This window comes from Corylus avellana, chromosome ca9 (assembly GCF_901000735.1).
Source record: "Corylus avellana chromosome ca9, CavTom2PMs-1.0".
Classification (NCBI taxonomy): Eukaryota; Viridiplantae; Streptophyta; class Magnoliopsida; order Fagales; family Betulaceae; genus Corylus; species Corylus avellana.
In genome coordinates this window covers 21,111,236-21,127,957 of record NC_081549.1, presented here as the reverse complement: position 1 = coordinate 21,127,957, position 16,722 = coordinate 21,111,236, and the positions used below count along the sequence as shown (strand labels likewise).

Sequence of the window (16,722 nt, the reverse complement as noted above, 5' to 3'; positions counted from 1 at the left end):
ACCAAGTTGATTATAACCAAGACGCAAGACCTTCAAACTAGTACAGTTAGCCAAAAAATCGAGAAAATTCAGGTCACCAACTTTCCCATTTCCAAGTCTATTGTGAAAGAAATTAAGTTTAACCAAGCCTTGCAAACTTGCTAGATTTTGAGGCACCGTCCCAGTGAGATCATTATAACTGAATTTAAGTTCCTTAAGTCTAGAAGCATTTGACAATGATACGGGAATAGGTCCTGTGAAGCTATTAACACCACCGGCAAATAATTCAAGGTTAGGAAGAGTAAGGCCAACATCTGGTGGAAGGCTTCCATGCAGTTGGTTTTGAATAACAGAGAAATGGTATATGGAAGATATATTATAAATCAGAGAAGAGATAGTACCAGACAGATTATTCATAGCAAGACTAAAAAATCCCAAGCCTGATAGTCGGCCAAGCTCACTAGGTATGCTCCCTTGTAGATTGTTCTGGATAAGGGAAAGAACAAACAAAGAAGAAAAGTTTCCTATCCACGCTGGGATACTTCCTGTAAGGTTGTTCGCATCAAGTCTCAGGTAAACCAACTTTGACAATGAACTGAACTGCTCTGGAATCTGTCCAACAAGTTTGTTGTAAACAACATCAAGCACTCGAAGTTGTGTACAATGACTTAGATTACTTGGAAGGTTCCCACCAAAGGAATTCCTGCTCAAGTTGAGATTCTGCAGGCGTCCTAGCCTTCCCAATTCTTGAGGAATTTCACCATAGAAGCTGTTGTTTCCTAGGATGATTCCAGTAAGGTAAGTAAGATTTCCCATAGAAGGTGTTAAGGTGCCAGCCAATCTTTGAGCTTGCAGGTTCAGAATGATGACTCTTTTAGTGGAGGGGTTGCATGTGACACCAAACCAATTACAGAAATGGGTGGAGTCATTCCATGAGCTCATGATTTGAAGTGGGTCTTCACTAATCCGTTTCTTCAAGTCAAGCAACGTCAAGCGATCTGACTCAATTGCAGAAGTGGGAATTCTTGCAGATTGGAAACTTGAACTCATAAACAAAAGAAGAATTCCGTGAAAGAATATGAACAAAATCCACTTGGAATTGAGGCAAGAGTGCTTCATCTTATTGGGAATATGATTTTCAAGTAAGAAGGATCAAGTCTGTATGATACAGGAGTTTGTTTGATATGAAAATATTACAAAGTTTCAATGAGAGTTAAAATTAAGGAAATAAATGTTTGTGGGTCTACCGATTGGGATAGAAAATATAGATGGCGTGGCCTAGCAGGGAATGCAAGTCAAACTGGCCGGACCAGATTTTTCAATTTCATTATGATAGCAGTGGGCTGCAATTAAAGCTTTAACCTTATAAAGTCCTGCCACTTGTTCAACAAGAAATAAGAGATAAGAAAAATAGAATATAAAAATGATAACAATGACATGAAGGACTTCTTCAACTTTTGCTTGGCAAAGCATTTGGATGGACATTATTATCTGATTGATGTGAGGTGTAGTTGGTAGTTATGTTTGTCCCCTCAACTCCTAAAAATGTTTTTTACCATGGTAAATTTTTTTCTTATTTCATGATTATTCCCACGGTAATCCCACCCTCGGCCATGATTATGCCTCTCTCTCTCTCTGGCTTCAGCCATATTATGCCGGCCCCTTAGTAAGTTAAAATTTGAAAATTTTTAGAAAGTGAATGTTTTAGTTTCAGAAGAATGCAATGTTGAAGACGATGAACAATTCCGTTTTGTGAGAATATTTCTTGCAGCCTCGAGTTTGCAGAGGGGTTTAAAAACAATAATAATATAACTTATAATATTATATAATTGTCACAAGAATCCAAGATAAGAAAATATAATAATATAAATTATAATATTATAAAATTGACACAAAATGTGGTCCAGGGGACAAGTGACCAACCCTCCAAGACAACATGAAAAAAAAAAAAAAAAAAAAAATTATATAATTCACACGATACAAGGTGGAGGACCAGCCGTGCAAGACAAGGCCCAAGGGCAAAGAGCAATTGTCCAAATTTCAATCTCTTTATTTTTCACTTCAACGAAAAATTGTCTAACTTTTAAACTTTTTAAGCCACAATTTTCTTTCACTTTCCAAATTCAACAAAAATAAAATAAAATTGAGGTATGTAAATATAAAATATGAAATTAAATCTTTAGATTTAGATTTAAATTGTTCTTTAACTTCTTTTAAACTAATTGTTTTAATATTTATATTGCTATTTAGGATTAAACCTATTCTTGATAATAATTTTAACGAAAAGTTGAGGTATGTAAATATGTAATTAAATTTTTAAATTTAATTTAAATTGTTCTTATAAATTAATTGTTTTAATATTTATATCGCTAACATGCATGCAAGGGAATATATATATATATTCCCGTGCAACTTGCAAAGCACAAAAATGAGACAAAAAATATTTTTTATATTTAATTATTTTTTTAATATTTTAAATTAATTTTATTATTTTATTCATTAAAAAAAAAATGCCCACCCTTAGTGAACATCCTGGACCCGCTGGTCTCTAATTGTCCTCAGTTTGTTGACGACATCATTTGTGGCAACCATTCATGAGGTGATATATATATAAACAAATCAAATTGATGGCTTACTCCAAGTAATGAACAATCACACGTACTCTCATATATGCTCCGGTCCTCGACAGTCAAGTCTCCCAACAAATGCTCTCCTAAATCAAATACATTATTATTATTATTATTATTATTATTTTGAGCATCATTTGTCTCACTCACCATAAGACCGACCCTTCACTCATACGAAACATAAAGAGAAAACGGAGGATTGGTGAGAACATATTACTTGCACAAGAATTGGTTGAAAAATTATCACGGAGAAAGTCAAAGTCGATCTAATCAAATTATTGCTGTGAGTGTGAATATATAAATAATTCAATGTATATATGGGTAATTATCTTTTGAGTATAATGATTATTTCATTTTCGTAGGGTTTGCTAGTTGGATTAATTTTATCTATTTTTTATTTGTAAATCTATTTACAGACTCAATGAAATTCAATGAAGCATTTTGGAGATTTTTTTATCAAGTTCCCTATAAAGAACCTACACCAAATAATTGCTTTATGTGCTTGAAATTCAAAGACAACGGTCTTATAATTATATATATTCGAGCCAATCTCTAATTTCAGTTTTGACCCAAATGGCATGGATAAGGATAACGGTTAATTTATCGGCTTTTAAGAATAACTTTCTTCGTTACATATTTTTTTTTCTCTCTTTTATTTTTTCTTTTTAAAAATAAAAATATTAACAAACAATATTACAGCATAAAACACTCAAAACTGTTTTCATGTTTTCGTGTCATATCACAATAATTTTTCAATTAAAAGAAACCCCAAAAGAGAGCCAATATTTTACAACCATAGCTTCCGTTATTAGTATGAATGTTGCCAACTCATGGTTCGATTCCGTTGCAATATCTTTATAAGCCCAAATTAACACGTAAGCTAGTGAGTTTTGGAATATATATTGGTAGCATTATGATGGCGAAATTTTGTGTATGGGTATGTCAAAATACATGATCACTAAGATATAGTCTTCTAAACTTAAGAATTTATCCACTAATGCATATTTACTACTATTTAATAATTTTGTAATGTTTTTTAGGAGAAACTTTACTTTACCCCTTTGAATTGTCATCACTTTTGCAGTGTTCCCTATAGGGTTCAATTTATCTCAATTTAGTGTATTCATCTTTGAAGAAGGTGAAGAATTGCTGGTAATATATATAATTTTAAATTGAAGGTAATAAAGAGCCTTGACAGAAGAAAGTCTTACATCATTAGCCCAAAAACAAAAAAAAAAGTCATTTCTTTAAATTAATGCTTGGGTGTATGCACTTGTATATATGCTTAAGAGCTTTTAATTCAAAAAGTTTTTTTTGGTAAAAGCTTTTTTTTTTTTTTTTTTAACTTTTACCGAAAGTGTGTTTTAGTCATTTTTTTGGCTTTTTAGACATTTAAAAGCGCTTTCAATTTGTTTTATCAAACGAGCACTTTTTTTTTTTTTTTTTCTTCAAATAGACTTTTTGAGTATTAAACAAACTTTTAGGCCCCTCAAACGCACACTCAAACAAGCCATAAGAGCGGTTAAGCATAAGATAAGCAAGTCCATACGAGCAAGGATAGAATATTGTGTACATTAATTTTTTTTTTTTTCCTCATTTTCATAAGCAAAACTTTGCACTTTTATGATTCAGCATGAGGAGAATAAACTAGATGATGTAAACGAAAAATATATGGTATAAAATGAAGGGAATTGTTGGTGTAAAGAAATATATAACTTATCAAATCTTAAACACTCTGTAACAAGCGATAGCAGGACAGGTATGTCTAGAGTTTCCATAAAGCTTTCCCATCAACAGATGCTTCCTTCACCACCAAGGTGGTAGTCGAGATGGTAAAGCAGCCGGGTAAATCCTCCCCTCCAGGGGCACGAGTTCGAACCCGCTTGCGGTAGTAGTGCGTGCTCAACTCTGGGCTTTACCAACTCGCACCTTTGTGGGGCTGTGGTGACGGGCTCGCCGCTTAGGCAGTAGCTATGGTTCAAACCGGACATTCCATGGCGAGGGGGGGCCCCTATGGTCACGCCCAGGAGGGGAAATCTACACTGGTCGCCCCTCCCCCCTCTTTTGCTTAGAAAAAAAAAAAAACAGATGCTTCCTTCAATTATTTTGATCGTTTTCAAACTTAAATGTGGACTATATGGTGTGGGGGCACAGTATATGAGAAATGATAGGCCTTTTTTTAAAAAAAAATTATTATTTTGTATGCATATAATTTTGTTGTGTTTGAGGTGTTGATGTTGTAATTTGTAAAGAATTCCTGATATTATGTCCCTTATTTTCTGAGACAGTTGTATGGTGTTTCTGGTTCAGCAATTTTCTCTTATTAAGGCCTTCATGCTGACTGTTGCCGTTCCTTGTTGCATATATATATATATATATATATGAAGCAAAAAATAGTTTAGCTCCCTAAATTTAAAGAAATTTTAACGAAAACTACTACTAGTGCTCTTAAAATATTCACAATGGCCTCTTCAAATAAAAACTTAATTTGAGGAAGAAAAGTTAATTTGTCAAGTTTTTGAAGAGCTACTTTTAAAAGTTACCAAATAACAAACTCTTGATATCTTTCTTTACTTCAATTAAATATTGAATTTTAAATTTGATATAGTGTAGGGAGCTTGTTATAATTTGGTAACTTCTAAAAGTGGCTCTTCAAATTTGTGCTTTTCTATATTCAACACATAAATACAAGTGGGTGGGTAGAACTCTTGATGGCAAACATGGACAAAAACCAAGATGATGACATATTAAGGAAAGAGAGCCTGAATACATCCTAAAAGGCCACAGTAGTACAGAGACATTCATATTACAAGCTAGAATGGCGGGTGTCTGTGACAGCCGACAGGCATGCTCTACATCTTTCACCCTTTTCATCTTACCATTGACTAGTTCTTGGATAGTAATGTGGATCAAATTGGTGTCAAATCAAATGTCTTGTAAAGGATAAAAGGGAAGAAAATAATCTCATTCTACGCAATTCTTCCATATCCGGCCACCTAGGCCCTAACACCACCAAACGTACGTCGGCCGGTCATTCTTGGTTTTTGACTCTCTATACCACGTTAGTGGACCAAACCAAACCAACTATCTTGAATGTTCTTTTAAGGATCTTATTGCATGTGAGGTGGATCTTCTCCACACCTGTCCATTGGCATTGATTATAAAGTATGCATGGTTTTGTGACATAATATATTTGGTAAAATAGGAAATGGGAGAATTAGTTGGATAAGTGGGCATTTTTCCCATGTATAATTTTCCTCTTCATAGATTTTGTTATTGAAAAAGTCACTTTTCTATGTAAGCAATCGTCATTTAATAGATGTAAGACAGTTTTCTATTTGTCATAGTTTTGGACATTGGGTAGCAATTAATATATGTTGTCTCTTTACCTCATTTCAAGGGTTTGAATAGCTTCAAATAACTCGTGGGTTAATTAAGGAACATCCAGAGTAAATACCTTCACATTTTTCTGGACATAATGAAACAAACTATCACTTATGTATACATAATTTCTGGACAAACATGTAACTTCTTTACTAGTAGAATTATAGACTAAAAGGATCATGATAGTGTGTAAAGGACTTCTACATAAATTGGAACATAAACTGCTGAAAGCTTGACTACACCATCTTTGAGGATATAGTGCCTGTGTTAATGGGGGTATCGATGACCCTTTTTAAGTTGACAACAGCTAACTATAAAGATAAATGGGAAACTTATACATTTTTAGTCAAAATTCCTTTAGACAACTAAAGGATCACACAAGGACTTGCTATAGCATCCTAAATGCCAGTAAAATTGTGCAATTGTCCATGAAAGAAATCTGCATTTAAAACCATTATATTTGATCATTCAATGCAAAAAAAAAATAAAAAAATAAAATCATGCTGCAACAAGAAAAGCTTAATAGGATTACCCCAAGTACTCACTCAAGATGTATTATTCCTCCTTTAAAAATTTTAGTCACTTAAGTAGTAAGGACATTTTTTAAAAGGAGCCACATCATAGGTAAAAATAACACCCTTATAAGACATCTAAAGAGTAAAGACGTGTAAAAAAAACTAGATTATATATACTGCTTCATAAAACAAACACAATGGACACACCAATCTACACCAATTTGGTCCTACAAGATACACATCGCTCACAACAAATCTGAACAAATACAATGAGGTTTATTTGTAGCATCTCAATATCCGTACTCTTTTTGACTCCTCTGTTTTAGCTATCCCTATAACTCACAACAAACATTACATACATACTTGATCAGGTAAAAGACAACTAATTACTGAAAAGCTCGAATCATTTATAAACTGGCGGATAGGTGGAAATATAAACTATCCTCAAATCAAATGCCAAGGGCATAGAAACGTTGGCCATAAAGCATGCATAATGGACATACCTTGTGGAAGTTGAAGAGCAAGCTGGACAAACCTGCAAAGCATGAGTAAATTACAAGGATGTCCATCCTTTATCACAGCCAAATGAAAAGGAAGAAAAGTACCCATATGAATAAGTCACTAAGAGTACTGCCAAAATATCGGTTCAGAATCTCCACATAGTGACGAATTATCAATGAAAATGCAGAAATACAGACTAGCATACCTGCACAAACACACTATTGGAACCACCTCAAAGCTCATGTTAAAGATGGCCAATAATATTCCTCAGGAAAGAGATTCTCACAATGACAGTGAACAGTGTCACATTCTTGTATTTTCTGTTATAAACAACTTTGTATCCTCTCTATTCAACAAAATTAAAGAGTTAATTTGAACCTTGAACTAGATAAAGCCACTGAATGTCTCCTACCAGATTTCTGCTCCATTGCTCTCCTTGTTCCAGCTGCAACAAAGCAACCAAGAATACACCATATATACATCCAACAGTGAAAAACTAATTCATTACATTCGTTGTGAATTCATAGAGGACCAAAAGCACTGATGGAAAACACAATAAGAGGCAAGAAAACACAAGAGTCTCACCAAGCATCAGAGACGTCTCATCCACAGGGAAATTGTAATATCCACAAAGGTTAACGAAACACATACCAATTGCTTTAAATTACACACCTTATAAAGTCATACCACTTATTCAACAAGAAATAAAAGTAAGAAAAGTAGAAGATAAAACACAAATGTAACAATGTCACTCCTAACACATATCTATTACTCCAGACGTGAAGGACTCCTTCAACTTTAACTTGACAATGCATTTGGGTGGACGTTATCTTATTCACGTGTGGTGTAGTTGGTAGTTATGTTTGTCCTTGGTGATGTACGCTGGAGTCTAGACAATGTCAAAATGCATGCGTCTCTAATTGCCCTCAGTTTGTTGACGACATCATTTGTAGGCAACCGCTCATGAGATGATGTTGCAGAGCACAAGAGTCCAATCTGCAACACTGAGACCAAGCAATCCTCAACTCTACTTCTGGCATTGAGATGATGATCAACTTCTTCGATTATTGCGTTTTCTTCTATGTCATCATTATTTGTCTCATCATGAGCACCTTCTTCAAAGGGCATTGACAAGTCCACTACATCCATGACACATTCCGGCAAAGCCATTGCAGTGAACTTATGAATGGTCAGGCCATCTTTGAACATGTCATCAGTAGGTCTTTTCCCAATGAACATCTCCAGTAAAAGCACCCCATAGCTGTAAATATCTCCATGTACGGAAACTTGGCAACCCATTCCATACTCTGCAATTTATTGATACATGATCACTAAGACTTAAGAATTTATCTACTAATGCATATTTACTACCATCTAACTATTTTGTATTTTTTTTTTTCAAGGAAAAAGAAGCACTTATTACCCATGGCCCTAGTATTGAAAGTTTCCCTTGAAATTATATATATCGGACTTGAAAATTAGACTTGATCCTGTCAAAATTAGACTTGACCTCTCGTTCATGTTTATCGTGTCAAACTTGAGCAAAGTTATTCTGGGTTGAAAACATACCTGGAGGAATGTATCCAATGGAACCCTTCAACGCAACTGACAAGCAGTCTGACATGGCTTGATTTTTGGAAGGATTATGTGATGCTTCAAAGACGAACTTCACTAATCCAAAGTCGCCAACATTGGCTACCATATCTTCATTGAGGAGGACATTGCTGGGCTTTATATCACAATGAACAATCCGCGTTTGGCATTGGAGATGAAGATATTCTAATGCATAAGCAACATCCATGGCTATGTTCAGTCTCTGAATAAAGCTTAAACTCTTGCATTGATGTTGCTCATCCTTTATAGGATGCAGCCACTGGTCTAGGCTTCCATTAGACATGAACTCAAAAACTAGACACTTAAAGTCGTTCCCTTGATGATCAATGCTTGAGCAAGCAGTGATAATCTTAAGGAGATTACGATGGCGTAAACTTTTCAAAGCATTGCATTCATGAATGAAACTCTTGGAAGCTCCTTGCTAATGAAGATTTAACACTTTAACTGCAACAGTTGCTCCATTGTTAGAAAGAACTCCTTTGTATACAGAACCAAAACTACCCGAACAGATCAAATTGTCCACAGAGAAACCATTAGTTGATGCTTGGAGTTCTGCATACACTACAAGAATTTAGGTCTTTAAGGGCAACTTTGAATGGACGCTAATAGTCCTAAAGTAGACGCTGTTGACAACAGCGTCGACTTTTGGACGCTAAAGGGGTGGACGCTAATAGTCCGACCCTAATGATCAAATGTGTGATTATCAGCGTCCACTTATAGAGTTATAGTCGATGCTAATGATCACTTTTAGCGTCGACCAAGCGGACGCTAAAAGTCCTAATTTTTGACCCTAAAGCTGATGTCAACGGAAGGCATAGTCGACGCTGATAGTCAACCATATGTGTCCACTTTGTGGACGCTAATGGTCATAAAAAAATTTAAAAAAAAATTAACTATCAGCGTCCAAACTGGAGTGGACGCTAATGGTCAAAAAAAAATTAAAAAAAAAAAAAATTGACTATCAGCGTCCAAACTGGAGTGGACGCTAATGGTCCTAAAAATTTTTTTTAAAAAAAATTGACTATCAACGTCCAAACTTGAGTGGACGCTGATGGTGAACTATTAGCGTCCACTTTGTGGACGCTAATGGTCCTAAAAAATTAAAAAAAATAATTGACTATCAGCGTCCAAACTGGAGTGGACGCTGATGGTGAACCATTTGCGTCCACAAAGTGGACGCTAATGCTTGTGGACGGTAATGGTCCTAAAAAAATTGACTATCACCATCTCTGATTTCTGCGTTGCTGCGATCGAGCGCACACGATGTGCGCTCGATCGCAGTACCAGTAGGTTTTTAACCTTTTGCGCTCGAACGCACATTGGGCTTGCGATTGATTGTGGAACCAGAAGGTTTTTGACCTTTTGCGATCAATTGCACTCGACTTGCGATCGATCGCAGAACTAGAGAACACTGAGCATGATATTGGCTAACAAGAGATAACCACAATATTCCAAATGTATAACATTACATGAGGACACAATAGAAAATAATTCTAGGGACCACATAAAAAGCTTGCACAGGAGGGCAGGGGGAAATGTTGGATAGTTATTGCCAAAAAATATGAGCTTTGGCATAGTGGATTTGTTGGATAGATGTTTCTACTACTGGAATAGTTATTGATGTTTCTATACCTCAATAACTTCTGGAATTAAAACATCCACTTGATTGGCATTCGTGGTATCATCATGTCTACTACTTTTGCAGCCAAGATTTCTAGATACTACACGAGTATTTTCTACAGACAAAACACAATGTCAATAATAACCATTACTAAAAACAATAGGAAGGGGAAATTGCCAAGTTAAGCATAACTAACATAAAGTTTCAGCATGATAAATGCCTCAACCCGAATAAACAAGATAAGAATCCAGTATATGGGACTAAATATAGAGTAAGCCAAATAGGAAAGAAAATGGCTATAACAGACTGAGACGGTTAGGTGAGACAATAGAGCCTAGCATAGCCAACATACTACTACCCTATTATTCAACCAACTCAGTCAGAAAAAATATCAAGTAACATATATATCTGATAATATATAATATTTATCCCAACAACAAAATTTTGATATGATGGGATTGTCATTCCCTTTGAACCAATAACCTCGGGTAAATCCATAATCCTCATCTGCCAAAACCTTAATAACGCAAGCAATCAACAGATCACAGTCATTTTTCTCTCAATTAGAAAGACCTTCTAAAATCAATTAAAAAAATGGAACAGGCAAGAGTTGGGGCATACCAGCTTCCCGATTGAAGTCAAGTTCTTTGGGAGCTTCTTTGCACCATTCAGTTATCATAGGACTAAAGTCGTACTGTGGCTCTGCCCAAGCTATCCAATCAACAATTGACTTCGCATTCTTTAGCATTGCGCTCATGAGCTTTTTCCCATAAAGTAGATTTCTTAGCTCAGCTAGTCCATTTCTCTCTTTGCTGTAAAGCCTTCAAAGATCGAAAAAAGAACTTAATAAGGTGTTCCATCTATATAAAGCAATGAACCACAGTAAGAAACTTTACCTTATAATCTAGGTATATTACTAAAGCCACTGTGAATACTCTCATGCGTCTTCTGTAGATGTTTCCCCTCCCCATCGGTGATAGCTAAAATGAAGTCAAATGTATTTAAGTTTACAGATCTCTGCTAAAGAAAGAAGAAACATAAATGATCAAGCTCTACACAAGGTGGGTCCAAGCAATCCAGCATTGACAGGGTCAATCAATGCAGTGTACAAAGCACAAATAAACTCTTTTTTGCTGCAAATAGAAAAACCACAAGTGAATACGTATACCAAGAGAAAAAATGATTAAGTACATTTATGAATAGGGTCCCCAAAATAAAATCCCATATCAAGAAACACACAAAATCAAATCAAGAAATTATCCAAAAATCAAAACAACACCCACCATTAGCGTTGACCCAATAATCCTCAAATTCCATATACTAGGGGCTTCTACAAAAAACAAATAGGGGCGGGCTTCTACAATTTTTCATCCCCAAATCCAAAATTAGCAAAATACTCTCAAATCATCCATAGGTATGCCAACATGAAGCGTAAATTTCAGAAATATGCACCAAGATTCGAAATTAAACCAAAGCATGAGAAAACAGGGTTCCGACGAGAGAGAATTTCGGACAGTAACGAAAAGAGAGAAGACGAAGAGGAAGAAAATTTACCTGAAGCTCTTCTTTCTTCCTTGCTCGGCAACTAGAGAAAGACAAATGTTCATTAGTGAGAGAGACAAAGAGATATATATCATATCACAGACCAAAAGTCAAATATGAGATTAACGTAAAAAAATTGAATAAAACTTAAGAAAACAAAATATATATAGAGAGAGAGAGAGAGAGAGAGAGGAGAGCGAGAAAGAGCATCGAATGAGAGAGAACCTGGCTGTGCTTTTGCAACTAGAGGGAGAAAATACATGGTTGTGCATCTGCAACTTTGAATCACATCTCTCTCTCTCTCGCGGTCTCATCTGTCTCTCTCCGTTTGTCCGTCATTCTCTCTCTCTCTCTCTCTCTCTCTCGCTCTAGCTTTCTCTCCTGGTATCGTGCAGAACTGCAGAAGGCAAGGGATAACATGAGAAGAATGGGTTAGAGAGGCGAAGAAGAAAAAAGGGGGAGATACAAAAAAAAAAATTTCGAAAATTTCACCCACTGCTCCAATGGATCCCACCTTTTAATTTGTACCAAACTGACATAGTTTTATATCAGCATCGACTAATATAAATCTATCAGCGTCGACCCATATGAGTCGGTCGACGCTGATAACCATACTATCAGCGTCAACCTATAATGTTGACGTTGATTGTCCACTTTTTTTTTTTTTTTTTTTATTTGAACTTATTAAGACAATTATATTAGCTTATTAATTTTTTTTTAAGTCAAAATTTATTGAAAAAAAAAATTAATTTTTTGGGTCATAATTAGTAAAGTTTTCTATTTTTCTATTTTTTATTTGTTAAGATATATACATCATTTTGTAGTTTTCTCACACACACATATATATATGGATAAAGTTTTTTTCTAAATTTGGTTGAAAGAATTTCTTTTAACCTAATATATAAAAATTACATGTTTATTGAACATGTAAGATGCACATGCTCGATTGAACCTTCAATTGTATCCAGTTGGATCGATCAATTGATCTTATCACGATCAATCAAATTAATTCACTAGGATCGATCAGATGTTCGATCGAACCATCAATTTTTTCAAGTTTGATTGATCATTTCATCCTATCACAATAAATCGAACTAATTCACTAGGATTGATCAGATGTTCGATCAAACATTTGCTCCTATCACGATCAATCGAACTAATTCATTAAGATCGATCGAATGTTTGATTGATCATTTGATCCTATCACGATCAATCAAACTAATTCATTAGAATCGATCGAATATTTGATTGATATTTGGTCCTATCACGATCAATCGAACTAATTCACTATGATCAATCAGATGTTTGATCGATCATTTGATCCTATCACAATAAATCGAACTAATTCACTACGATTGATCGGATGTTCGATCAAACATTGGATCCTATCACGATCAATCGAACTAATTCATTAGGATTGATCTCAATCGAACTAATTCATTAGGATCGATCGAATATTTGATTGATCATTTGATCCTATCACGATCAATCAAATTAATTCAGTAGGATCGATCGGATGTTTGATCGATCATTTGATCTTATCACGATCAATCGAATTAATTCAATTTCAATTGTTTCAATCATGTGATCTTATCACGATCAATCGAACTAATTCATTATGATTGATCGGATATTCGATCAAACCTTCAATTTCAATTGTTTCATGTTTGATCGATCATTTGATACTATCATGATCGATCGAACAAATGCGCTAGGACCAAACGGATGTTTGAACGAACCTTTAATTTGTTTGAAGTTTGATCGATCATTTGATCCTATCACGATCAATCGAATATCCGATAATTTATATAAAATAAATAATGACATATTATCGGAGGTAAATTTTTGGGAAATAACATTTTAACGTCAAATCCTAATGGAAGGAGATATTGCATCAAATTATATGTTCGATGAGTCAAATATTAAATATGTTTTTATTATTAAAATATTAACAACAATTTAAAGTTAATAATTTTTTAGTATAAAAGATCATTAATGTGATATTTATCTTATAATTAATTATTAGCTTAAATTTTTAAGATATATAGTAATTTAACATTTTAACGCCAAACCTGAATGGAGGGGGATATTGCATCAAATTCGATGTTCGAAGGGTGAAATTTTCTTGAACTTGTCACTATTGATCTAACTAATATATAAAGATAATACAAAATCCAAAGAGTTTAATAGATCATTTGATCGCATTACGATCGATCGGACTAATGTACTAGTATCGATTAGAATTGATCTTATCAGATGTTTGATTGAACTTTCAATCAGGTCAAATTCTATTAATTGTATCACGATCAATATACCTAATACACTAATATAATATAAAATGCTTAGAGTTGAACTGAATGTTCGATCGAACTAATTTTTCATTTTTTATTAGACTTGAAATGAATGCTTATAGTTCAATTTTTCATTTTCTAAAACGAAAAATTAATTTTAATTTTATAAAAGTTTTGAAGATATAAAGGACATTTTTTCATTTTTAGATGTTCAATTGAACCTATAATCTTTTAGTTTTATTTGTTTTTTTTTTTTTTTTTTTTACAAGCTCTTTAGCGTCCACTCTGGTGGACGCTAATACTCACTTTTCAGCGTTCACTTGCTAATATCAACTTTCAGCGTCCACCTTGAGTGGACGCTATTGAGCTTTGATTTTATTTTTTTATTTTTTTGCAAGCTCTTTAGCGTCCACTCTAATGGACGCTAATACTCACTTTTCAGCGTCCACTCTCAAAGTGGACGCTAATAATACACTTTCAGTGTCCACTTTGAGTGGACGCTATTGAACTTTGATTTTAATTTTTATTGTTTTGCAAGCTCTTTAGCGTCCACTAGATACTCACTTTTCAGCGTCCACTCTCAAAGTGAACGCTAAAGAGCTTGCAAAAAAATAAAAAATTAAAATTAAAATCAAAACTCAATAGCGTCCACTAGAGTGGACGCTAATAATACACTTTCAGCATCCACTAGAGTAGACGCTATTGGTCATCAATTTTAATTTATTTTTTATTTTTTATTTTTGAATCTCACCTTGAAAGTGGACGCTAATAGTTAGTCTTCAACGTCCACTTTGAGTGGACGCTATTGGTCCTCAATTTTACTTTATTTTTTATTTTTTATTTTTGGACCTCACCTTTAGCATCCACTAAAGTGGACGCTAATACTTAATTATTAGCGTCCGCTTTCAAAGTGGACGCTAATAGTTAGTCATCAGCGTCCACTTTGAGTGAACGCTATTGGTCCTCAATTTTAATTTATTTTTTATTTTTTATTTTTGAACCTCGCCTTAAAGTGGACGCTAATACTTAATTATTAGGCGTCCACTTTCAAAGTGGACGCTAATAGTTAGTCATCAGCGTCCACTTTGAGTGGACGCTATTGGTTCTTAATTTTAATTTCTTTTTAATTTTTTATTTTTGAACCTCACCATTAGCGTTCACTAAAGTGAACGTTAATAGTTAGTAATCAAAGTCCACTTTGAGTGGACGCTATTGGTCCTCAATTTTAATTTATTTTTTATTTTTTATTTTTGAACCTCACATTTAGCGTCCACAATAGTTAGTCATCAGCGTCCACTTTGAGTGGACGCTATTGGTCCTCAATTTTAATTTATTTTTTATTTTTGAACCTCACCTTTAGTGTCTACTAAAGTAGAAGCTAATACTTAATTATTAGCGTCCACTTTCTAATAGTTAGTTATCAGCGTCCACTTTTAGTGGACGCTATTGGTCCTCAATTTTAATTTCTTTTTTATTTTTTTTATTTTTCTTCCATCTCTTTAGCGTCCACTAAAGTGGATGCTAATGCTTAATCATCAGCGTCCACTTTGAAAGTGGACGCTAATGAGCTTTTATTTGAATTTGTTTGTTATTTTTTTATTTTTTGCCAGCTCTTTAGCATCCACTCAAGTGGACGCTATTGGTCCACCATCAGCGTCGACAATTGTCGACGCTAATAGTTAGTTTTTTGCCGCTAATATTTTTCCCGCCTCTAGAGTAATTCCCGCGTTTATATTAGCGTTGACTTATTAGCGTCCACTGTAAAGTGGACGCTAATATTCATCTTTTGGGTCGACTATTAGCGTCCACTTTATAGTCGCCCCTGATGAGTAAATTTTTTGTAGTGATAAGATATGCAAGCCAATCGCCAATCTTTTAAGGAAGATACGGCCAAAGGTCTCTTTTTCCATTTTTTAACCATACAACCTGTGAGGAAAAAACACAATAGAACAAGTCCCAATATGAGTGGAGTTACTACTTCAAGTGCAAGATGTTTCACATATGAACGATGACTCTTTCTGTAGCACTTTGGTAAATGTAATTTTAGGACACCACCACATAGCTTGTCATTTCCAAAGATTGAAATAGCACTTAAATTTGAAAAAAAATCCCTTCACTTGGCGCCCTTCCCCCCCCCCCCCCTTCCCCCTGAGATCATTATGAGAAAGATTGAGATGCTTAAGTGACATAAACTTGTTGAAAAATTCAGGAATTTTCCCTGACAAATTATTGCGCGAAAGATCAATTTCTTCTAAACCTTTTAGCGTCTTCAAAGATGGAGGAATTGCTCCTTCAAATGAATTACCCTCCAAATGCAAACGTTCCAAACTAATACAATTACCAAGGGAAGTAGGAATTTCACCAGATAATCTATTATCCGAGAGATCTAACTCTCCAAGATTTTTTAAGTAACCCACTTCAAATGGTAGTGTTCCTATCAAAGAATTATGAGACATGACGAACAAAATCGAAAGAGAAGAAAGACCAATAACCTCTTTTGGTATGGTACCATTGAGATTGTTACTATAAAGGGTTAGAAGAAGCAAATTTTGACAATTTCCTAGGCTTGGGGGTATACTTCCCCCAAATCTGTTCTCCTCCATAAAGAGCTCTATCAATTTAGTTAGGTTACCTAAAGAGGAAGTGAT

The 16,722-nt window shown here is 34.6% G+C and overlaps 1 protein-coding gene and 1 pseudogene across 1 annotated transcript; both read right to left on the bottom strand.

The window, feature by feature from the left end:
* Positions 1-32: 32 nt before the first annotated feature.
* On the bottom strand, positions 33-1,098 carry LOC132162478 (putative receptor-like protein kinase At3g47110). Its single transcript, XM_059572715.1, has 2 exons — positions 138-1,098; positions 33-37 (listed from the first exon to the last, which is right to left on the bottom strand). Exons 1-2 carry the CDS (start codon positions 1,096-1,098, stop codon positions 33-35), a joined length of 966 nt encoding a protein of 321 aa, XP_059428698.1.
* Positions 1,099-7,681: 6,583 nt separating this feature from the next.
* Positions 7,682-16,722, bottom strand: part of LOC132162477 (putative receptor-like protein kinase At3g47110) — a 10,166-nt pseudogene continuing 1,125 nt past the window's right edge.